Raw genomic sequence first — 24,935 nt, forward strand, 5'->3', positions numbered from 1 at the left:
GACAGCACCCAGGCCCAGAGTTCAAGGCCCAGGACTGACAGAACAAAGGGGGGGAGGGAGTCAGGCCTCAACCCAGAGCCCAACTTGAAGCCCCCACAGCCCACCCTCTCTTCTAGAGGGAGGGCAAAAGAGCTGCGGGGAGCCCTGAGTCTCTTCGGTCACTCCCTCCCTCTTCCCTGAGGCCAGCAGCAGCACACAGAGGGAAGTGGCGGGTGTGGTGAGAACCCGGCAGAGCTCAGAACAAGGGAAGAAGCGGTGAACACTGATTACCCATGGCCCCACCATGGCCCCAGCCTGAGCCCCAGCTGCCAGTTACCTTTGGAGGAGAAATACTCCAAGAGGAAAGGGAAAACTCGCAGGTGGGCAAGCAGTGCCAGCCGGTGTGGGTGCCGCTGGAAGACCCCCTGGGCCCCTCCAGTTCGTGGGACAGAGCGGGGCGGGGCAGTGAGGAAGTCAAGGTCTGGACAGGAAGGCAAGCAGGCCTAGCCCAGCAGGGTGCCCTGCTCCTGGGCCTGGGTCAGGCTGTCCTTGCGGTGTAGGTGGTGCACCCCCATTCTCTTGGGGCTGCGCTGGGGGCGAGTGGAAGTGGGGAGTGGCCAGGCCCTGGCCTCCGCGTGGGAAGCAGGGGGCCCCTCCTCGCTGCCCCTGTCGCCGGGCAGCAGGCTCTGGCGCTCTTCCTCAGGGCCGATGGGTAGGTTCAGCTCCTCCTCCTCCTCCTCCTCCCTGGCAAACCCGGCGTCAGGTTCTGTGGGCGGCAGAAGTCCGCGATCCTCAGGTGGAGAAGGCACTAGGACCACCTCGTCTCTGTCCGTGGGGCTGAGGGCAAAATGGCGCTGCAGCTCAGGGAGTGCGTCCCGCCCAAAGGCTGTGCGCTGACCCACAGCGGCCAGAGGCGGCGCGCGGTCCACAAAAGCGCGCTGCCAGCTGGCCAGCAGGTCCTCCTCCGAGCTGGCGGAGCTGGCGGGGGCGCTGAGCGGCGGCGGGGCAGGGCTGGGCTGGTGGTGGGGTGAAGCCCCGGCGGAGGCAGGACTGCTGGGCCCCGGGCTGGGGCGGGCGCCGCTGCCCTCCTCCACCAGGCTCAGGGAGATGGCCTGGCGGGTGGCGTAAGTACAGTTGGGCAAGGGGCTGTTGCGAGGGATGTGGACCTTCTCCTCGGAGAACTCGATGACCCTGCGACCCGGATACAGAGGATGTGGCGGGGGCGGGGTAGGATAGGGACTCAGCTTTTCAAAGGCTGGCAGGGGCAGCTCCTCCTCCAGGGAGCCCCCCGCAGTCCCCAGAGCTTGGCATTCCCCATTGGGCTGGGGATGGGGGCTGCCTGGGGCTGGAGGACTGGCTGGGTCCCCCGGAATCCCGCCGCTCATGTCCACATGCACGAACACGTCCTCAGCCAAGGGGCGCCCAGCACTGCCTGACTGGGCCGAATTAAGCAGCAGAGACTCCGGCTTCTCCAACACCCGGGCAATGACTGAGGTGGGCACCACAGCCCCTGGGGCCAGGCTGGGAGCGGAGTCCGAGCTGGCAGCCTCGTGAGCACTGTGCAGCTGTTTCCGAACCATGTCCTGGAGCTCACAGGGCAGCTGATAAAAGGAGACAGGAACACACGCTGACCGCAACACAAGACAGCGGGACTCGGCCAAAGCGCCAGCACCACTTGGTGCTCTCTCCCGAATAACCTCATGGTACAGGTAAACAGGTTCGGGGGGCTAAAGTGACGCTTTGGGTGACCACAGCTGAGCCTTGTTCCCAGATCTGCTGTTAAGCTCTCAAGCTTTCGCTAACCTCTGCAGTGGCTTCTGCCCAAGCCAGACTTGGTCTGGGAAACCCGCCCTGAGCACCAGGCCTGGGAATGCACTTCCATTCAACCTGCTCGAGGGTCTATAGTCTACCCCTTGGGGTGATGAGGGTCAGATGGGCCCCATCCTCTCTCAACACTCTGGCCACCCAATCCTTTCTGCACAGACTTCTCCAACTGAGCCCCTATTTCCGCTAGAGAGCTATAAACAGGGCCTCGTGACGGGCTTTAGACAGCTGAGAACACTAGCAGGGCTGAGCAGCCTGAGGGGTGACAGAGAAGTCGGAGGAAGGCAAGGTGGAGAGGGAGTTGACGGGGAGACGGGAAAGGCGGGCACAGCATGCTCCACTCACATCGGCAAGCTTGTGGTTCCGGAAGTGGGACTTGTTGCACTTGAGGAGCTGCACAGCCAGGTTGCAGTCCAGCCGGTACCGCTCCTAGAGACAGAGCCGCTTCAGAAGCCAGCCCAGCCCTGCCCAAGGGAGCAAGGCTAGGCCCAGGCAAAGCCAGCCACTGGCGGGGGAGGCCCCAGGCCGGGGACGTGCACCTACATTGAGCTCTTCCAGCCTGTTGATGGTGTTCTTGGCATCCAGCAGCTTGTTGGTCAGCTCCACGATCTCCCAGTCCAGTGTCTTCCTGTCCACCTCAGCCTTCTTGATCTGAGACACAGACCCGGGGTCAGCCCGGACCCCGGCTAGCCCTGCCTCCCTCCACTCCTCCCGCCAAGGAGACATGAAGTCACAGGCGCTAGGGCAGCCAAGGCAGACAAGAGCAGAGACAAACGGTGGACAGACAGAAGGAGACTGGGCACCTCTCCTGCTTTCCAGGGGCTTTCTGAGCATAACTAATGCCATGTGGGCCTAAGAAGAGGCAGACTCTGAGCTGTCCATCCTTGAGGGAGCTTGAAGGGCTTGAGGCACCAGGCCCGCAGCTGGCGCCTCTGAGGGAGTAATTGCGGCCAGGATGAAAGCTAGGTGTACAGCAGCGCCCCTGATCAGGCCAGGATGCAGGAGCAGCGAGGGGAGCGTCTCTGGGATTATCTAGCAGGGAAAGGAGGGAGCTGCAGGCTTCAAAGTAGCTGCCTGGTCTTCAGCTCAGGGACTGGATGGATACCTGGGCTTTCTGCCACCACAGCCGAGAAGCTGAGAGCTCAGTGGTGACAATCATCACGGCCAGGAGCAGGAGCCCTACCAGCCCTTTCCTGGAGACTCCATGGGCCTCAACGGGAGAAGAGCAGTGGTGTCTACAGGGGCAGAGGGACACGGCCAGGGCCCCACAACAGGGATCTTGGACTAAGGAGGCCAGGAAAAGGGAGAAATCACACAAACTCAGACGCAACTGCAAAAATCCAGCTGTGGCTAAGAGAGGCCTGAGAGGAGAGTGCAGCAACGACGGTGGCAGCGTGAGGGGGAGACGAGGAGAGAAGAGAAACAGTGTGAGCATCAAGACAGTCCCGACTTGCACAGCACACTGCGGTCTCCTCCCACCCCGCCCACCACACCCCTCCCCCGGCCCCAGGACCCATGGCTTCCCTGTAAGTCCTGGCCACCAGCTATGCTGTGAGCACAGCCAAGCTGCCCTCCTGTACACATTACCAGTGCGTGCAGCTTGTCCTCCAGCTCCTGGTTGGTCCTCTGGGAAGCGGTGTAGCTGTTCTGCAGCCTGTAGAGGGACACAGGCAGAGCCCTTCTTGGCCCTTCTCCGTGTGGGACCTTGGGCAAGTCCCTCTCTTCCCAGAACTTCAAGTTTTCTCATCAGAATCAGGTGGGATCTGAGGCTGTCCCAGCTAACTGCCTTCGAAGGGGGAGAGGATGGTCTGCCTGTCCGTCCCCTCGCCCCGTACCTGCGGAACTTGTCCTTAAACTTGTCCAGCTCCTCGCGGCTCTGGCCTAGCTCCAGCTCTAGGCAGTCCTGCCCCATCTCCAGCTCCCGCTCCAGGGCCTCCGTGCGTCTGGTGGCTGAGGCCAGGCGGCGGCGAAGCTCTTCATTCTCCTGCTGCAAGAGCCTAGAGGGCATGGGGGGGGACAGAGGGCATCAGAGAGGGACAGCGTGAAGCTACAGGCAGGGCTGGGGAACGAGAGAGAAGGACGACATGAGGACAGGCAAGTGGGGGCAGGGGATTCCTGGCACTTCAACCCAAGTCTAGAATGGCACGTGCCACAGGCTGCTGGCCCTCACCAGAAGCGGGGGACAGTTCTGGAGCCAGCAGAGCTCCCAGCCCGTCTCTGGTTACCACCCAAGCCTTCCAGCCACCGAGCCCCAGCTCGTTTCCCATTCCACAGTCAGGCTTCTCCATGACTAACAGACACCACTGGACTTCTCTCCAGAAGCTTCTGATCCCTGACAGGGCTTCCAAGAGGCTGGCCCAGGAGGGCACTGTTCCCTCTGGAGCCAAGAACAGGACCACAGTGCATGGAACAAGGGAAAGTCTCCCCAGAGAGAATATTCACACCACGAAACCATCCCAGACTCCCTAAAACACCCAGCGCAACCTTTACCTCTACCTAATCCAAGGCAAAGCTCGACTGTACCAACAGCCCAGCCAGGAGCTAAGAGGACACAGCCACAGTGGGGCTGATACTCACTTCATCCTCTCTGCGTCCGTCAGGGGCTCCTGTGCAAAAGAGAACAGGAGCTTGAGGCTTGAGCTCCCTCCGGACCATGGGCCGTCTGGCTGACCCACCTCCAAGTGGTGCCCTTAGCACATCCCAACATCTGAGCAAGCTTTCTCTCGTGCCAACTAGGCTCGAGAACCCCCTTCAACCTTCACCTTTAATCCTAAAGCCATTGTCAGGTGGGTCTTGATACCTATGCCACCTCTCTCTGGGGACTGAGAGCCTCTCAGCTGTCCACTGAGCTCCTCTTGGGGTCTGTCTCCACATGGGCATGGCAGAGACCTTCAGAGAAGCAAACAAGCCAAGCCATGGGCCCTGAGCTTGGACAAAGCCATCTCAGCCCACTGGAAGGAAGCAGAATTGGGGTTGTGGAAGCTGAGGACAAACGAGTACATGGCAGAGTGAAGCCTCTGGGATAATCCTGACTGACAGGAGCAATATTTCACATCCCACTTTGAACCTCCTGCCCCATATTCTCCCAACCCCTATAGCAGACATGGCCCCAAAGCCAGAGCCCAGACAAAGCACACGGCGAGCAGGCACCTGCTATGGCAGGAGCACAATGGCGCTGAAGGCTCCAAGCCTGCAGGCTTCATGGGGAGTAAGGTGAGTGGCCAGACTTTGGCCTTCAGAGCCACGACAATGAGACTGGACCCTACTCTACCGTATACTGCTTCTCTCACCTAGAAAACCCGGGGAATGCCTACTGGGTAGCTGGTATCTTATCCGATGGTTCCTGAACTGAAATGTAAGGTCTGGCATTTCTTCCCTGAATCCACACACCCGGTGCCCAGTGTCTGCTTCTGTCTTTCGAGGTCTTTGATGTGCTTGGAGCACTGCAGCAGGGAAGGGGTGTGGCAACAAGGTGAGCTCAGCCCCTCTCCTCCTGATAGCTCAATCAGGAAGGAGCCAATCTCGCTGACTAGAGCCCCCGACAGCAGGGCCTGGTCTTAACACAATTGCTGGCACGGAATTTGTATTTCATACATTGGCCAAACGAAATTGGAGGAAGAACAGACTTCATAATGAAGAGAAGCTGTTCTGATGGGAAGTAGCCAGAGTACCACCTCCTTATAGCGCGAAGGGGCTACAGATTGAAGGCTATTCCTCCACTATGGGAACCACAGCCCAGTCTCCTGCAACATGGGTGATTTCCGCTGAGCTGGGAGGATCTGGGGCTCCCTGATATGTGGATATCATCTACAGATGGGCCTAGATGGCCTCCACTGTGGCTGATACAGCAAGAGACCTCAGACCTCTCAGCAATGCCACACTATCGCCCCCAACTTAAGAGGCGAGCAGCTCAGGTGGGAGGAGGCAACCGGATAGCCAGCCTCAGAGGCCTCCCTCTGCCAGCCACCAGGGCCGGGGTGCCAGGCTTGCTGACCTGCTCAGGCCGAGACGCAGGAATTTCCAGCCGCAGCTCCCGATGCTCCGGTGGTGCCTTACGATAGGGTTTCTTAGCAGGGGCTGCAGTGGTCATTCTGGGAGGGTGGCAGGCTCCTCCACCTGAAGAAGGAAGCCAGGAAGGAAGAGGCCCAAAGACATGATGGCGAGGTCTGTGGACTGAGAAGCCAGGAAGGATGATGAAAGGGGACAGACGGAGGCGCCACTGCATGGGCACAGGGGCCTGGCCATGGCTGGGAAATGAGAAGGGCTAGACTTTCATTTATCAGTCCCTAATGGGTCACAGAGGTCCCGGAGGGTACAGATAGGTGTAGGGCACAGGGCTCCAGGGTGAGTGGACCCTGCTCTAGGGATGGGGTGGGTTCCTCAGAAGCAGCCCATCCCTCTCCAGTATGGGCCTAGTGGGCCACAGAAGGAAACGTACTCTGCGCATCCACCTCCTCAGCTCTCCCCTGAGGACACAAGGTGCCAGCATCACCAGGCTACTGGGAAGGTTGTGTGAAGCACAAAGAACAATGCCCACACCATCGCTGGTGGCACTTAGAGGCAGAGGCTATTAGTTTGAGGCCAGCCTGGACTACAGAGCCACTCAGAAACAAATCAAAAAGAACAAGGCCTAGCACTTAGGAAATGCTCAACAATGTTTTCAACATACTGTAACCAGCCCAGCACTAGTGGCTCACGCCTGTAATCCTAGCTACTCAGGAGGCTGAAATCTGAGGATAGTGGTTCAAAGCCAACCTGAGACCCAGTCTATGGAGTCTTAGCTACAATTAACCACCCAAAAGCCACAAGTACAGCTGTATGACTCAAGTGGTAGAACACCAATTTTACGTGAAAAAGCTAAGGGACAGTGACCAGGCTCTGAGTTCAAGCCCCAATACAGACACAAAAAAAGTAACCAAATCCTAAGGGCTTGAGTGTGTTTTACCCAATTCAGGCTCTAGTTCAAGGGTCTCCAAACTCGGGAAAGCTCTCTAAGAGTCCTTCTAGCTTTCCCCAGCGCCACCAAGACAGGACATCTGCCTGTGCCCAAAACTGCCAGCCTCCTGGGAGAGAGCCAAGTGTGGGGTGGGGTGGGGACCTCAGGGACATACCGTCTGTTTGTCAGCAGCTCTCTCTGTTCCGCTGTCCAGGAGTCAGCCCTTGGCTCTCCACATCCCACAGCCCCTCCACTTCCTCCAGCCAAAGGCTCCTGAAATCAGAGAAGGGAAGAAAGAGGAAACCGGGTGTCAGCCGCCTGCCACAGGCCAGCCAGCCTGTCCAAGATCTGGAAGGCCCCTCAGGGAGAGGCAGGGAGGGAGATGACGGGACAGGGGGTCTACGGGGAAAAGCGAAGGCAGGAAATGACTGAGCAGGTGGGCTCCTGCCTTTCTCCAGATGAAACACGTGTCTGTCCAGTTCATGGTCTCAACTCACCACATGCTGCTCCCTGTCCCTCCCCCAAATCCTGTCCTATTCATCTCCCAGGCCTCTCAGTGCCCAGAACCAGCGACCATAGGTTGAAAATGACAACACCAGGGAAAAAGCCTAGGAGAGATGCAAGAAGATGGGCAGAGAAGATGCTGGAAAGTGCTGCGGCAGTAGCTCCACACAGAACTCAAAGACCATGTTTGTGAACACAGAGGCAACAGACTTGGCAAGGAGGAAAAGTAGATCCAAAAAAGAAAGTCAAAGGTGGTAATTTAAACAAATGTCTAAATTCTGACAAATGTCTGGAGATATTTTCAGTTGTCAAAACCTGAGGCAGGGCAGAGGGAGGAGGGAGTGCCCTACTGTCTCTGTTAGCAGAAAGCATTATAATGATCAGGACAAAGAAATGTCCATGCACAATATCAATAGTGCCAGCCGGGTGCCATGGCTCACCCCTGAAATCCAAACTACTCAGGAGGATGGCAGGTCAAAGCCAGCCCATGCAGGAATGTCCAGGAGATGCTTCTCTCCAATTAACTATCAAGCAAGAAGTGGAGCTGAGACTCAAGTGGTAGAGTGCTAGCCTTGACCATACAAGCTCAAGGACTGTGCCACCTCCTTCCACACACGCCTGCAGATGTGGCAGGTGAGGAACCTGAGGTCCCCTCGAGGTCCCCTCCAGCCCCTCCTGCAGTAAGCTGGGCAGCAGGACGGGGGCAGCAGCCACCCTGGTAATCAGGAAGGAGCCACCGCAGGCAGCCTTCTGGGCACACAAAGTGTCCTCCCACCCCCACCCCAGCAACCCAAACAGAGCTGGGCCAGGGAAGCCCGGCGGGCTGGTGCACGCGCTCGCTGTCAGGACACGCCCTGGCCAGGACTCCTGTCACATTCCACACAGCCTAGGGCAGGAGTGGGGTGGGAGAAGCAGGAGTGGCTTCCCTCCTCTGGCTGGTCCCTGGCCTGAGGTTTTGGGGATGGCAGGGGTGAGTAGCGCAGGCACAAGCCCCTAGCCTCCGCCCCCTTGCAGAGCGTGTCCCCACAGGGCACGGGCAGCATGCTGCTGCTGGGCTGTTCCCTGCACAGGAATTTGGGCAGGCCTGGAAGAACAGCACATTCCTGGGGTGGGGGGGGAAAAACAAGACCCTGGTCCCCAGGGCTGCACCTCCAGAGAGCCCTGAAGTGGAGACTCCTGGGGGCCAAGGGAGAAGCCCAGAGGCCCCCCAGACCAGCCTGCCACTCAGGCCCTGGCACTCGACGGCATGTGGGAATGGGGCATGGGTGCGAATGGGAGATGGGACTGGGAAACAGGGCAGGGCCACAGGTCTGGGACAAAGAAAGCAGGCTGAGAGAGCACGCTGGCAGAAAACCATGCGGAGGCAGATGGTGAGGCATGTCCCAGCCCCCATTTCCTGTCTTCCCTACCCCTGACCCGGGGAAGGACCATATTATGCTCTACCAGGGCACCTGGGTGAACAGGAGTAGGCAGGAAAGTCCGTGACACGCTCAGGAGGCTGCTACTCCTACCTGTGAGTGGAGCTGCCTTATTCAAGTCTCACTCTCCAGTTCACCCTGCCTCACCCTGAGCACGCGTCCCCTCCCAGGGCTCCCCGGCTCCGAGGAGTGGGAGGCAGAGGTATGGGCGTGGCGAGCAGTAAGATGGGTCGAAAATGCAGACAGGGAGGCTGGGGCTGGGGTGGAGGATGACCAGCATGGGAGGCCCAGGGAGAGCAGCAGGAGGCGATGCTCACAGGGGACAGTTCATGGCCAAGTCCACACAGGAGATCTGTGCTACTCCTGGCCCATGGCCACGAACACCAGGGCATAGCAGGATGCCCAGGACCTGGCTCCAGCTCCCAAATCTACTAAGCGGCCCAGCTGCAGCCTGTGAGGGCCTCACAATTCCAGCAATGACCAGGAACACAGGGGCTGGCAGCTCACTCTCCTGACTGGAGAGCCAAGCAAGAGAAGAGAGAGCACAGAGCACGGGTCCCCCAGGCTGGGAGAAAAGGGGTACACTAGATAGCATCAGACAGAGCAGCCTCACCAGGGAGACTCAGCTAGCGGGTGTGGCCTCTGCAGACCCCGTCTTTCACCCAGCAGTCTCCCAGATTGTTCTGTGTGGCAACCCAGAGCACTCCCAAGCCTGTGCTAAAAAGAGGTGGTTCCCAGAGCAGCCCAGAATGGGCCATAGGCCATTCCAAGCATGCAGCAGCCTAGGCCAGCCAGTGGGGTCTTCTGGCCTGTGGCTGCTAAGGGAGTCCTGGGCACCATCAAGATGGTCTGGAAGAAGCTTGGCAGTGAACAGAGAAGGGTCCCACCCCCATCCTCACCCCTGCGACCTGAGTCGCAGGGGTCTGGGGCAGAAGACTCACAATACAGGACTATTAAGGCATGTGCTGGCCTTCGCTGCAAACAGCTGTGCCCTGGGGAAAGGGCTGAGGCCCCAGGGGAAATCCTGGCTGACCCACCATGCCTTGTGGCAACATGGGCTGGACCTGCCAGTGCTGTCCAAGGCACCCAGAGTAGGTGCCATCCCTCCCCATTCCTGGAAGTGTGGTGAGAAGGCAAAGGGACTCACCTCACCCCTCCCTCCCTCCCCAGCTCTGCCTCTGCTGCATAGCATTCATTCTTCTCTTACTCCAAGTCAGTTCTCAGAGAGACTACCTCATATCTGCTCTGTGTGTGTGTGTGTGTGTATGTGCCCGCTCGCACACGTGCTTCCTGACTGCCATGTTGCAATCTGCCCGTCGGCGCAGGCCGCCTGTTGCCGCCTGCCCTGTATTAAATACCTTCTCCCTGGTTACAGCCCGTGGGCACGATTAGCTGCCTTTAGAGAACAAAGTCGACTTTCATTAGAATGGGACTCTGCATGCACAGAGAACTTGCACTGTGAACCCACTGAACAGCTGAACAGAACACAGACACAGATAAGACACAAGGGGCTGGCTGAGCAGTGTCCTTGGCTCAAAGGGCAAAAAGTGTGCCAGGCAGCACCCTCACCAGGAGACAGGGCTCACACTCGCCCCCTTCCATAGGTATGTGCAAGTGACCAGGGGCTTCTACCACGATCAAGGTGTCTGCTACTGGAGATGGAGGGGAGAGAATCCCTACTCCAATTCCCAGCACTCACAGGAGACAACAGCAGAAAGATTCAAGCCCAAGAGGCCCGGATGCTCTCCCACTTCCCTCTGAAGTCCTGCCAGGGTCTGCCCAAAGTCAAAGCTGCGGGAAAGGCAACGGGACTGAATAAACAATGGGCATTGCTCTTTGGCTTCTCCCACTTTAGCCTTGCCTACCCCCTCCCTGCACTCCCCAACTTCGGCACTAGCAGTCCCGGTGTGACCTCGCTGACCAGGTCAGCAGCCTGTCCTACATGGACCACCTCCCTACTCCCTACATCCCCAACACTGCAGCTATGAAACTATGTCCTGCCCAAGTGCCAGTGCCTCACACCTATAGCCATAGCTACTCAGGAGGCTGAGATCTGAGGATCATAACTCAAAGCCAGCCTGGGTAGGAAAGCCCGAGAGACTCTCCTCTCTAACTAGCCACCAATAAAAAGCTATAAGTGGAGCTGTGGCTCAAGTGGCAGAGCACTAGCCTTGAGCAAAAATGCTCAGGGACAGCATCCAGGCCACCAAAACCCACATCAAAAAATACAAAAAAAAAAATTGTGTGTGTGTGTCTGTGTGTGTGTGTGGTCTCATCAGGCATGGTGGTACATATCTATAATCCCAGCCACCTGAGAGGTGGAGGTAAAAGGATGGAGACCTAGGCAAAGCTAAGAATGAAATGAAATGAACAAAGGTCTGGAGACAACTCAAGCGCAGCATGCCTGAGGCCCTGGGTTCAATCTCTAGTACTAAGGGCAGAGTGAGAAAAACATGTCCACGTACCTGTAGGGCTTGGTGGCCTACACTTACAACCCACTTGGGAGGTGGAAGCAAGAGGATCATGATTTTCAAGGCCAGCCTGGACTGCATAATGGTTTCCAGGCAAACCTGAACTATAGAGCCAGAGTCTGCCTCAAAACAAAGGGAAAAGGGGGAGGGCAAAGGAGCGGGGGGGGGGGGGGGAGGAGGAATGGTTCCAACACTTTATCAGGTTATCTGGCCTCAGACCATTTCCAAACCTACTAATAAGCCTTTCTGCTCATAACTGTCAATGAATAAGCCAGCAAGGGACTTTGAGGGAGTCAGTGAATCCATGAGGATCCACATATCACCAGGAAAATCGCTAAAGCTCTTCTCTGAAATGCACCCAAGCAAAGTCCAAACAATGTTAGTGATTGCTACTGTTTTTCAAATGATGAGGATGAGGAAAACCTGGCCAGCCTTTCAGACTACACCAACTGTGTGTTGGCTGCCTTAATTCTCTGGGAACCCAGCAGGATTCAAGTAAATAACAAAAACAAACAGCAGCCCTCGGAGAGCCCCTCACCAAAATGCGGCAGGCGCATCACACAGGCCAAGAGGCCTCCTCTCTGGGAAGCGTCCCCAGCCTCAGGCCTTGCATGTAGAATTTCTGAATTCTGCAACTGAGAGAAGCCATGCACTACCAGGCAAGCGTCTAAAATGCAGGTTCTCAGGTTCTGTCTCCAAACAGAAGTCAACGAACAGAAAGCATTCCCCCACACACCCCCCCCTTCAAGAGCCAGCCCTGTGACCATGGGCAAGGGGCCCAGCAATGACCCTGAGGATTGCCCATAAATTTTCTCATTTCTCTACACCACTCTATACCCCTCTCAGTGCTACCTATGAACTTTGGAACTGTCCCCCAACAGAACACACTGCCCCTACCCAAGCTTCCTCCAGCCTCCCCCATCATCCCCTCCGGGTACCCCTCCCACCTGCCATCAGCCCCCAGTTTCCGGCATGCAGCTGTTCCCAAGGTCCATGAGCAAAGCCCTCAGCAATCCTGGGCGCGTGGCAGGCAGGCAGCCAGCAGCTCACAGGGTGGGGCCTGGACAGAGGTTCTGCTCTGGGTTGATGACTAGGCTGGAAGATGCTGCCAGTGTGCCCAGACCAGCCCTGCCAGCCTCAGGGCAATCTCACCTTCTTACTACAAGCTGCAGGCAGCCCTGACCTGGGCCAGTCTACTCCAAACCAAACACACCGACAGAACTTTGGAGGCAAAGATGGGCAAGAGTCATCTGCCCAGAGTGACCCTGGGACCCAGACCTAGAGCTGAGAGCTGCTGCGAGAGCTTAGCCGGCTCCCCACCTGAGCAAACACCAAGCACCCACCTGGTCTCACCCAAATATTTGACAAGAACAAAGGAGCTGAAGATTACTGATAAGAGATCCAAGCAGAGGTTGGAGGCCTGACTCAGTTGGTAGGGGGCCAGCCAAAGAGTAATAGCGGTCAGGTACTGGAGTCCCAATCTTGGACCAAAAAGACAGAGGGAGAGATCCAAGCAAACCAACCCTCTCCAATAAAAGAAGGGCCCCAAAGTCCCCAAGTTTGCAGCCAACACTTGACTGAAAACTCATACCATCTCCTAGGGAGGGGCAAAATGAAAGAGAGGCTTGAAATCAGGCCTCAACTCTAGGCTCCTTTTGCCTTTCTGTTCAAGACCAAGCCAAAACTCCTCCAGCTTCCCAACTCCCTCTCCAGGGGCCTGAGGACCTACACCCTGTTAAATTCACAAGTCCCCATCCCCACTAGTCAGCTCCCTGTCTTCTCCCTCCCAACCCAGCACATACAGAATCCCCAGGTCTGCTTGCCCAGGTGCGCACTAACTCCACAGACGGATCAGTGCAGACCACCATGGGAGCACAAGACAACCTGGCCTTCCTCCCATCTCCAGACTTCCTTTCTCCCTCCCAAACCTGGAAGAAGGGCCGTGGTGGGAACGCCACCACAGCAGGAAGCACTCACCGGCAGGGCCAGGACCTTCTCTGGGCCTGACAAGTCTAAAACCAGGTCCTGTCTGAGGCATTCTTTCCAGCTCTTTCTGACTAAAGTCCACCAGCTGCACCAGACATGGATGTGAGTAGAGCCCAAACTCCACCTGCCCCGCCTTGCAGGGCAATGGTCATCAGTGGAGCCAAGTGTCAGATGGGTCCCTGGTTTCTCCTTTCGGTTTACTTCTCTCTTCTGCCCCGGGTCTGGGCCGGGCCAAAGTGTGCCTCTCCACTCCCCATCCCAAAAAGAACCGGGCAGCGGATCCTAAGTTCATACCCTGGAGGAAAGCCATGGGGGACACTGTAACCTTCCCCTCTAGACAAGGGGGGAAATGATCTGATCCAGAAGTCCTTTCCCACTGGAGCCCCATCCGTCTTTGAAGCAGGAGAAACAGAAGCAGAAGAAGTAACTGAGGAGAATTCTTTTTTTTTTTGGGGGGGGGAGGGAGGTGCTGTCCTAGTGCTTGAACTCAGGACCTAGGAGCTATGCCTGAGCTTTTTTTTTTTTTTTGCTCAAGGCTAGCGTTCTACCATTTGAGCCACAACTTTCTTCACTCTGGTGGTAAGAGGCTCACAGACTTTCCTGCCCCGGCTTGGCTTTGAGCTGTGATCCTCACATCTCAGCCTCCTGAGAAGCTAGGATTACAGGTGTGAGCCACCAGCACCTGGGGAGGCTGATTCTTAAATTCTGTGGTGCTAAAGCACAGACTGAGTAGAAAGCCACCGATTCTGTTTTGAGGGTATTGAGGAGCCCCTGCTGAGAGGTGCATGAGGAAGGGTGGAAGCTGGCAGCCGCAGCTGGTAGCTGGGCAGCTGAGAACAGGACCCCTTCCTCTTCTGGCCATGAAGGGGGCACATCCTCACCCCCAGAGGGAGACGAGGGAAGGAAGGGAAGCGAGAGATACGCTGAGGGGAGGAGGAGGCCGGGCTGGGGGCGGCGTGGAGGAGAGAGAGGCTGGTGGCATCAGGGCACGTTATCTGGTCAAGGTCAGACTCACAGAGTTAATGACTTCTCCCCAACCAGCCAGCTCTCCTGGTTAGTGCGGTTAGCGACAGACTCATGGTAGACACCTTCCAGGCACTCCATACAAACAGACAGCTTGGTTTTTGAGCAGCCCAGCTCTGGAGCTGCAAAGAGAGAGCAGAAGAAGGCCAAGCTGTGGTGCGGGGTGCCCACAGTACACACTGCACTCCTGCTAGGGAAGAACTGCCACCTCACCATTATTCCCTTGGCAGCTCCCTGCCGCCCAGACCACAGGCAGGCAAGGTGGAGTACTCCGCCTGCCCAATGGTGGGCCCAGCTCACTGACCCAGGCAAACGAAGCTCTCTGCCTGGTCACGAGGAAGAGGACAGCTATTGCAGATAGCTGGGGGCAGTGGGGGGCCCCCACAGTCCCATCTCCCCCCAACCCTGCTGCCAGGCTGCACCAGGTCTCTGAATGCTGCATTCTGAGAGGCCCCATAGCCACAGCTGCTACCCATCCATGCCCACGCCAGAAGATCACCTCCCACCACCTCCCAGAGGCTGCGGGAGGAAGGGGGGGCTGGGGAGACCAGCTGGGGCTCAGAGGCAGTCACAGAGCTGCATCAGAAATCACAATACAATGAGCCAGTGTGTGACCCAGCCCAGAGCTCAGCCAAACATGGAAAGAGGTGGCACCAAGCCACCTCTGGAGGATGGCATTTCCCACAAAGTCAGCCCCAGAGGATGAGACTCTGTGCAACTTGCAAGGAGGAAGACTCTCCAGACTCTGCGGCCTCCAACAGAGGCTCTGCTGCCCTGCAGTGAACAATGCCGGGAAGGCGCGGCTTCCCATCAGAACAAGCCAGGGAGCAGCGGCAACTCCCCTCTGAAGCCTCGAGAAGCATCTGGGAGAAGTGACCCGTGCCAGCTTAGACGTGGCATAGAGAAAGCAGCAGCAGAGCTGCACAGACAGTGCTGTGAGCGCAGGACAGGAAGCCACGGCACACACATCTGCAGGTACAGAACAGAAGGTTCTCTCTCAAGTTCTAGGGAGTTTCTGAAGACTCAGTGATGACTCACAAAGGAAGGAATAGTCGCCAGTGGCCACGCTGGCCCTACCGTGTGCCAGGCCTCCTCACAAGCCTAGGGTCAACACTCATGTACACAGGAAACCTCCTAATAGTTTCAGCTGCCCATACACTGGCTCCCGATATTTCTCTATGTCCCAGAGCTCAAAAAAGTCAAGGCCTGATGGCAAGGAGAAGCAATGGTCCAGTAGAGAAACAACTCTTCTAAATTAATGGATCTCTTTCCTGCCCTAGGGAGAAAGCCTGGACCATGACAGAATCTCCACTCACAAAACAACAGCTGGGACTGGTTTGTTTTCAACAGGCATCACAGAGCCAGCTGATGTGGCACACACTTGTAATCCCAGCACTTCAGGGGGCTAAGGCAAGAGGATGGAAAGTTCAAAGTCAGGCTGGATTACATAGTAAGACCCTGACTCAGGAAAACCAGTACCGCCCCTCCCCACCCCCCTCCAAAAAAGGCGCTTCCAGGTTTCCCAAGGAGCCAACTCCAACCAGGTTCACCAAAGGCTCCTAAAAGGCCGAAGGTACTGCTAGGTAGCCTGGAGTTCAAGTTCCATGACAAAAAAAGAAAAGAAAGAAAGAAAGGAGGAAAGAAGGAAGGAAGGAAGGGAGGGAAAGAAAAGAAAGAGGGAGAAAGGAAAGAAAGAAAGAAAGAAAGAAAGAAGTTCCTTCAGCAAAGAAACACTGCATGCACTAGTGCATATGCACCAGATCTGAACGACAAAGTCTGTGGAGGACTATGCAAAGAAGATCAGAAGGATACATAAGAAATGGGTGGGAAAAAAAAAATAAGAAATGGGTGGGAAAAAAAGAAAGGGTGGAGTCAGGAGGTAGGAGCAATGAGAGCTGAAAGGAAATGTCTTTTGGCTTTATTTTGCTTCATTTTCCTGTATGGTTGGTATTTCCATACAAGAGACATCTATCTCGTATTCACTGTTGACAGAAAGACAAACACCCCCCCCACCCCACCTCTACTGTATTCCCTCCCATCCCCATGATGAGTGAGGCACAAAGACCCAGCAGTGCTCCCCCACGCTAAGGCTCCAGAGGACACATAACTTGCCCAAGATCACAGCACAACTGGAACAGCTCTACATTTCACCCCATTCCAAATTCCAGTGCACAGCTGCCCTGCCCAGGGAACCACAGGAGAGCCCAGCCAGTTCTGCCCTCCCTGCAAGACCCTGAAAGGTGTCTACCCTCCAAAGCTGGGCTGGCCTGTGATGGGGTCAAGTGGCCAGTGCTCAGAAGCCCATCCTACTGGTTAGCTGAGTGGAAATACAAGGGTTCAGGGACCCAGACAGACTTCCCAGGAGGCAGACATTCTCCTCTTAGGCAGTGGTGGCAAGTTCCCTGTCACAGTTCACGTGACAGCAGAGCAGCTCCTCACATAAGGGGCCACATCCTTAATAGAGTCTGCGTGACATCTATACAGAGAGCTGGTCCTTACAAAAGACAGTAATGCAAAATGAAGCCCTGCCCTTCTACCCAAGGCCAGACTGTGGCCTTCTGAGGAAGGAGCACAACACAATCCAAACTAACTGGCTCATCCAACCTCATCTCAGGTCTGTTTCACATGGCTCATCAGCAAGGACATGCCCTGAGGGTCCCGGAAGCAAACCCCAGGAAAACCACTGCATGCCACACTTAGCTACTGGCTGCATAGTTCTGATTCATCTGGGCATTAGTACAGTTGGGGGTTAGCCCTGGCTGAAGGCATGGAGCACCCCCAGCTGAGACTCTAATACCAGCAAAGCAAGAAGGTGACAGACGGCACGGAAAAGTCTTAAATAACTGAGGATGCCAGCAGCCAAGACTTTTTAGGAGATGCTAATTGAGTAAGAAAAGCTCCGAGCGTGCACACTTACCTCCTCTTTTAACCCCTCGCTGCTGGCTTAGGAGCATGTTATTAGAACATAAAAAAGCTGTAAGTAAAACTAGACGGCAGTAGCTCTCACCCGTATGCTAGCAACTCAGGAGGCTGGGATCTGAGGACTGTAGTTCAAAGCCAGTCCAGGCAGGAAACTCCATGAGACTCTTATTTCCACTAAACTACAAAAAAAGCCAGAAGTGGAGCTGTGGCTCAAGTGGTAGAGTGCTAGCCTTGAGCACAGAAGGACAGGGGCAGGGCCCCGGGCCAGAGTTGCCCCAGAACCAGCCAAAAAAAGCTCCAAGTGGAGAAGCCCAGCACCTGAAAGCTCATATAACCACAAGAATTCACTGCTGGAAATGCTACAGTTAACACCATCACCTCTTGTGTATGCAGAGCCCTCCTTCCTGAGGGCTCAAAGGTTTCACCGGAGATCCCAACTACTTTAATCTCAGGAAAGACAGGTGGGGTCACAGTAACCAGGGTTGCTCAGCACACATGTACAGGACTTAAATGCTTAGCCTCAGTAAAGACCTTGCCCCTAAGAAACCAGACACAGATCTTCCTGGAGCCAGGGGGGAGGGGAAGAAGGAGACAGACTAACAGCAGCTTATCCTGGAGTGTGGCCAGGGCTTCAGGATCAGAGGAGAGGTGCATTACTGGGCAAGGGTTGGAGTACCAGATAAGAAGCCTGTCCTGGCTGGCTGTGTGGCTCAATGGTAGAGCACCTAGTAAGCATGAAGCCCTAAATTCAAACCCTAGTACCCCCCCCAAAAAAAAGACTGTCTTTCAGAGAACTCAGATACATCTTCCTCACTGTACAAGCTCACACTGGAGTGCCACAACTGAACGGAGAACTCATGGTATTTCTAAGGGCAAAAGGTTTTTTTGTTGCTGTCACTGTTTTGTTTTTTTAGACAGAGTCTTACTATGTAGCTCAGGCTGGCCTTGAACTCTCCATTGTCCTGTCTCAGCCTCCTGAGTACTGGGATTATGGGCATGTACCACTAACATTCAGGTCAGAATTTTTAATAGGAAAGTAATTTTTGCAACAGAATGGTGGATAGACTTGGAAGGGGAGAGAAGGGCCAGCAAGCACAGTCCCTTCATTCTATATGCATCACAGCTTTCTATCACACACATGAAGGGCCCTGCACTATCCTCAACGCTAGAAATATACTAGTAAATAAGACAGTATGTGTTCTCAGTACACTTAGTCTTAAGAGAGCCAAACAAGGCAAGAGGCTACAATGCAGCACAGTGCTGGAAGTCAGCAGAGAAGAAGGGCACAGGGTGGCAGGGACTTAAAAGCAAAGAACACCCACACATACACTGGGGTTTTGATCTCAGGGCCTTGCATTTGCCAAGCAAGCCCAAGGTCCACCACTTGGGCCATATCATCAGCCGGAAGGAACAGTTAAACTGAGAAGGAAAGGACAAAACGGAAGGAAAAGGGAGATGGGGTGAGGTCAGGAAATGCACACATAGCACACGGATGTGTAAGGCCAAGAAGCTAGAAAGAATGAACTAAGTCCAGAGCTGGGAAGAGGCTGCATCCAGGTAAGAAATGAAGGCTCAGTTTACCCAAAGAGAAAACTGAAGACAAAGCACTGAATCAAATATGATGGTGAGAGGCAGGGAACGGACCTGAGAAAAGGACATTGCATGGGGAAAATGATTTATACAACAGAACGAATGGTGAAGAGAAGACCTGGCTGCAAACCTATCAGCCTTCACCCTGCAGATCAGTTGCTGAAATGTGGCCATGGCACAAAGGTGTACTCTATGAAAATAACAAGTTCCAGCAAGCTGACACAAGTGGAAAATCAAGCTCAAGTTCTATTATCCTGGGATTCCTGGCATCTAAGATATTGGAGGAAGGGAGCAAAACAGACAGATGCTGTCTACCTATCAAAAATCACAGATGCCACAAAGAACAGAGAAGTCTGTCAGAGGGCTGGGCCAATGCTCCCAGGATAGGCTCACAGTTGGGAGCCCCAATCCCTCTACAATCTGGTTAGACACTGGCGCACGACTGCTCTGGTGGCTGGCTGGAGAAACAACTACAGAAGAAAAACAGGCCCTCAGGGCGTGTTAAATAGACAGGACATGACTCAGAAGAAGAGAGTCTTAAATACAGGGCAAAAGGAAAGCCAGTCAATCAAACTTGGAGCACACCTCTGGTTCTAGGCTGCGTGCAGTCTCCTTCCTAGCTGAAGGAAAAGCACCAGCCAAGACTCTGTCAGACAACATGCCCGCAGAAGCTCATCAGAGCTCCATTTTTACCTTCCACCAAGTAGAGAACAGTTTAAAATGCCACTGATTTTTTTTCATGCCTATAGATTGCTATTTTTAAGAAAGCCTACAGCAGACTATCTCAAATTTAACACTGTGTCTACTTCAACTGCTCCTGTCAGTGATCAAAGTAAGAACTGAGACTACTATTTACATCTATATTAGTACACAGGCATACACACGCCTCTTTAAGATTAGAGTCTAGTGTCAGTCTGCTCACTCCACCCAGCCCCAAGGTTTTACAAAATATAGTCACCAAGTTGAGTCATGAAGACACAGCCTAGGTCTGGCTAACACAGGAGAACAAGCCTTCTCCGCTGTCATCCTCCATCATTTGGTACTTCTGGGAGGATGAAGAGAGCTGTGATAAAGAGCTGAAAATGAGCTGGACCCTGGTGGCTCACGCATGTAATCCTAGCTACTAAGGAGGCTGAGATTTGAGGATCACGGTTCAAATCCAGCCTGAGCAGGAAAGACCATGAGATTCCTTTTTTTCTTTTTTCTTTTTCTTTTTGGTCGATCGTGGGCCTTGAACTCTGGGCCTAGGCGCTGTTCCTCAGCTCTTCAGCTCAAGGCCAGCGCTCTACCACTTGAGCTACAGTGCCATTTCCGGTTTTCTGGTGGTTTATTGGAGATAAGAGTTTCACGGAGGGGCTGGGAAGGTGGCTCAGTGGTTAAAGCGCTTGCCTTGCATGCCTGAGGCCCTGGGTTTGATTCCTCAGCACCACATAAGCAAAAACAAAAAAGCCAGAAGTGGCGCTGTGGCACAAGTGGTAGAGCGCTAGCCTTGAGCTGAAGAGCTGAGGGGCAGTGCCCAGGCCCAGAGTTCAGGCCCCATGACCGGACCCAAAAAAAAAAAAAGAGTTTCACGGAGTTTCCTGCCCGGACTGGCTTTGAACCCCGATCCTCCTGAGTAGCTAGGATTACAGGTGTGAGCCACCAGCACCAGGCAAGTTCATGAGATTCCCATCCCAAATAAACCACTGGGAAACTGGAAGTGATGCTATGGCTCAATGGCAGAGCACTAGCCTTGAGCTGAAGAGCTCAGGAACAGTGCCCAGGCCCAGAGTTCAAACCATACAACTGGAAAAAAAAAAAAAAAAGAGAGAGAGAGCTGAAAACAATTTTAAACAACCAAAAAACTTTTCACTACAAAATAGTTATACATCCAGCTATCAAGATAAAGAAGGATGAACTGGGATACAGTCAAACAAACAAACAGTCAGTAAGCATATCTAAATGTTAACATCACCATGTGGCATGTCTATAATACCAACTATTTGGGAAGAAGCAGGAGGTTACAAGAGTTGGTGACCAGGCTGAGGAATATAGCAAGAGCTTACCCTGTGAGGGAAAAAATAAAACAAAAAATAAGGTCAGGTGCTCCTGGCTCACGCCTGTAATCCTAGCTCTGCAGGAGACTGAGATTGGGAGGATCACTATTTGTCCAAAGCCAGACCAGGCAGGGCCCCACCTCAAACAAACTTTTTAAAGAGTGGGATGCCAGTGGCTCACACCTGTAATCCTAGCTAGTCAGGAGGATCCTGGTTCAAAGCCAGCATGGACAAATCCATGAGGCTCTCATCTCCAACTAACCAACAAAAAGCCCAAAGTGGAAGTAAGGCTCATGTGGTAGAGACCAACTTTAGGTGAAAAAGCTAAGCAAAAGCATGAGGGCCTGAGTTCAAACCCTGATACCAGCTAAATACATAAATAACAAAAAATCCATACCAATCCAAAAATAAGAGTTCCACACCCTCACAACTTCAAACAGGAAATCACTGGCATTTTGACACCACTTTAAATAGCTTATGGAGATATTCTTGCTACACAAAAACTCTATACTACCCTCCAACTGTGCCTCGTCCAAGCCTAGCAGGGCAAGCGACTACAGATCCTCATCAAGCAGAAGGTAGTGCTGGCATTTCAATAGCACAACAACACTTAAGTAAGTCAATAATGTGTTAACTCACTTAACATTCATACCATCCCTACTGATCAATGGAAATCTGAGGCACAGAGAACTATGCCATTAATAAAGGTCAGGATTCAATCTTGGCATGCAGGCTCTAGAGTCGGTTCCCTCAACTCCTTATTACATTGTTCTTGATGATTCCAAAGGGGCATTTATAAATTACCCTGAGAAAAAGAAGGCTTTTTAGAAACCAAGTTACAGATAAATACCTTCAGTTCTTTAGACACCTAAAAGTACCCAAGCTAACCTGATAGCAGTGACTAACGGTGGGATTGGAGAGGTAGAGGTACTAAGAGACAGTCAAAGAGGAGTTGTAGACTAAACTAGACCTCCCAGTCTAATAATAACGCAGATGCAGGTGCTAAACTGACTTGAGCCTGAGGGTTGGAGGCATAGCTCAATGGTTCACCACCTGCTTAGCACACACCAAGTTCTGAGTTCAAATCCTAGTACTAACCAAAAAAAAAAAAAAAAGAGCAACAGCAGCCTGCTCCCTGACAGGTACAGTGGCATATGCTTATAATCCTCGTTACTCTGGAGGCTAAGATCAGGAGGATCACCACTCAAGGCCAGCCTGGGCAAAATATTTATCTCAACCAATTTTTTAAAAAGCTGGGTCATCGGGCACCAGTGCCTCATATTTAACTACTCAGGAGGCTGAGATCTGAGGATCACAGTTCAACATCAGCCTAGGCAGGAAAGTCCATGAGACTCTTATCTTCAATAAACTACTCTGAAAATGCCAGAAGTAGCCCATGGCTCAAGTGGTAGAGCACTAGCCTTGAGCACAAGGAGCTCAAGGATAATGCCCAGGCCCTGAGTTCAAACCCCATGACAAAAAAAAAAAAAGAGCTGGAAAGCAGGGGCTTATGTCATCCCAGCTATGTGGAAGGATGGTTCAAATGGTAGAGTACCTGCCTGACAAACGTAAGAGCTGGAACTCCAGTACCAAAAGCCTACTCCCACTGGGAAGTAGACATGCCCATAGTCCCAGCACTTGAGAGGCTGTGGTAGGAGGATCACTTGACCCAAGAAGTTCAAGTCCAGCCTGGGCAACATAGCTTATGCTAATTATCTCAGGCATAACCACTGGGCAACAAAGGAGGTAAGGACTCCATTCTCGGTACTCATCGCACTCTAGCTCTAGTCCCTTCTCTTCTCCATCAGCAGAGCTGATCTACTGTCAGGCCATGCTTAGTTGAATTATTATTTTTCTTTTTTTTTGCCAGTACTGGGGCTTAAACTCAGAGCCTTGTGCTCTTGCCTTACTCAATTCTGGTACTCTACCACTTGAGCCACATATCCATGCCCAGTTTTTTGCTGAAAATAATAATCCCTAAGATTTCTCTGCCTAGGCTGGCTTTGAACCAGGAATCTCAGATCTTAGCCTCCTCAGTAGCTAGGATTACAGATGCCAGGCCTGATTTTTTTTTTTTTTTTTTGGTCAGTCCAGGGGCCTGAACTCTCAGCCTGGGCACTGTCCCTCAGCTCTTCAGCTCAAGGGAAGCACTCTATCACTTGAGCCACAGCACCACTTTTTCTGCTTATGTGGTGCTGAGGAATCGAACCCAGGGCCTCATGTATGCAAGGCAAGCCCTCTACCACTAAGCCACCTTCCCAGCCCCGATTTTTTTTTTATATGTGGTTTGGTGGAGAAAATACAAGGAAGAAAGTTACCAAAACAAAGGGCAAGTTTCATAAGTTTTTCCTTCCATTGCCTCACTAGTCCAACTACAAAGCAACACTCAAAAATTAGAGATCTCAAGGGGGTGACAATGTCCAAAAAGAAATGTACTCTTATCTGAGGATCAAGGTTCAAAGCCAGCCCGGGCAGGAAAGTCCATGAGACTCCTATCTCCAATAAACTACTAGGAAACCAGAAGTGGTGCTGTAGGTCAAGTGGTAGAGCGCTCACCTTGAGCTGAAGAGCTGAGGGACAGAGTCCAAACTGAGTTCAAGCCCCACGACCAAAAAAAAAAAATGTACTCTTTACCTTACTTACGTAACTAACCCCTCTGTACATCACCTTTATAACAATAAATTGTCCGGCACTGGTGGCTCACGCCTGTAATCCTAGCTGCTCAGGAGACTGAGATCTGAGGATTACGATTCAAAGCCAGCCCAGGCAGTTAAGTCCATGAGACTCTTATCTCCAATAAACCACTAGAAAACCAGAAGTGGCACTGTGGCTCTAGTGGTAGAGTGCTCGCCTTGAGCTGAAGAGCTGAGGGATAGTGCCCAAGCCCAGAGTTCAAGCCCCACGACCGACAAAAAATTAAAAAAAAAAGATAAAATAATTTTTTTAATTAGGGATCTTAAGGGTATTAGATGATAAATATCCCCTGTTATTTATACCAATCAGATGGACCAATTGCCACAGCTCATCTGAGTTTCTTTTCCCTTGTCCCAAGCTGCCTTCCCCTCACCTCTGATACTATCCACCCCCAAACCACTGCACTCCACTAGCAAACCCCTCTTACCAAAGGAAAACTGCAAAAGTAGGTATATGGCAAGAATAAATTCATGAGTTGGTGTCAGAAAGTACATAAATGATTAGTGAATACCATCAGAAATTTGTTTTCTGATTGATTCCCTACATCTGCCACCACACTTCCAGGCAGAAGGTCTAACTGAAGAGGTGGTGGGTAGATGGAAGAGATAATGGTATATAGGTAGGAAATTGCTTGTAGCCTGAATCCTAGAGTGCTTTCAGCCTGATCTCTAGGTCCTTGCCTAGCTTTGCTTGTACAGATGAAGGTATGTGGGTTCAATTCTACACTAACTCTCAAAAAGCAGATTGCATTCTAAGCAAAACACCAACTTAGGGACCCCTAGAGAAAAGTTAATCTCCACAGAACAGCACCGTTTTCAGTTTAAATGACTCTCAGAATCACTCCAAGGCCATGGCTCCTCTCCCAGGGAGCAGGGAAGTCGGGAGCCTGTCGCTGGAGGCCACCTTACCCGCTCTGGGGTTGAGCTGGGGCAAGCCTGATACCTCTTCCTCTTTCCAAGCAGGCACTGTGATTTCTTCCAGTCCCAGGGGCCCTTGAATCTTCGGCTGAAATTGGGGCAGATGATGCTTTAGGAGCGGTGCGAAGGCTGATCTAAGACTGGAAGAGGGTCATTCACCACTAGCTCCAACTCGCTCCTGAAGCAGACCTAATCGGCCACCCCAGAGCTCTCCTCGCCCCTACCTCGCTGTTTCCCTTTTCCCTCCCATTCCCCCACCACAGTCAGCCTGGTGCTGCGCCCGAGGCTTCTTCACTCTCAGAAATTCTTTGCCCATTTTAACTCCGTTCCCGCAGGGCCCGAGCCACACCTCGCCCGGCGCCCCCGCCCCAGGCCCCTCCCCGAGCGCGCCTCGGGCTCAGGCCCCCTCCCCTCCGCCCCACCCTCCCCCATCCACCGCCCCGTCGCCACCCGCAGCGAGTGCCTCCACTGAGCCTACTCCTCGCCTCAACCCCACGGTTCTCCTCAACTCTAGCCTCCCCCGCCCGAATACTCCAACCCCACAACAAACTTTCCGCCGCCGCCAGCTGCCTTCACGCCGCCATCTTGCCGCGGGGCAGGCCGGGTAGTGGCCAGGGCCGCGGGAATCCCCACGC

The 24,935-nt window shown here is 53.6% G+C and overlaps 1 protein-coding gene across 8 annotated transcripts; it reads right to left on the reverse strand.

Moving 5' to 3' along the window:
* On the reverse strand, positions 1-24,929 carry Tjap1 (tight junction associated protein 1 (peripheral)). Of its 8 annotated transcripts, none has more exons than XM_013019033.1 (11): positions 24,851-24,929; positions 24,292-24,388; positions 14,134-14,263; positions 6,915-7,012; positions 5,798-5,919; positions 4,381-4,409; positions 3,639-3,800; positions 3,391-3,457; positions 2,347-2,454; positions 2,149-2,232; positions 1-1,580 (listed from the first exon to the last, which is right to left on the reverse strand). In XM_013019033.1, the coding sequence occupies exons 5-11, from the start codon at positions 5,891-5,893 to the stop codon at positions 483-485; spliced, it is 1,644 nt and encodes a 547-aa protein (XP_012874487.1). In that variant the 5' UTR covers positions 5,894-5,919; positions 6,915-7,012; positions 14,134-14,263; positions 24,292-24,388; positions 24,851-24,929; the 3' UTR covers positions 1-482. The 8 variants fall into 8 exon arrangements, with proteins under 8 accessions (XP_012874487.1, XP_012874495.1, XP_012874490.1 ...); XM_013019041.1 differs by having other exon boundaries at positions 5,798-5,976; XM_013019036.1 differs by having other exon boundaries at positions 24,292-24,440; positions 24,851-24,894.
* Positions 24,930-24,935: the final 6 nt, after the last annotated feature.

Source organism: Dipodomys ordii, unplaced genomic scaffold (assembly GCF_000151885.1).
Source record: "Dipodomys ordii isolate 6190 unplaced genomic scaffold, Dord_2.0 Scaffold44, whole genome shotgun sequence".
NCBI lineage: Eukaryota > Metazoa > Chordata > Mammalia > Rodentia > Heteromyidae > Dipodomys > Dipodomys ordii.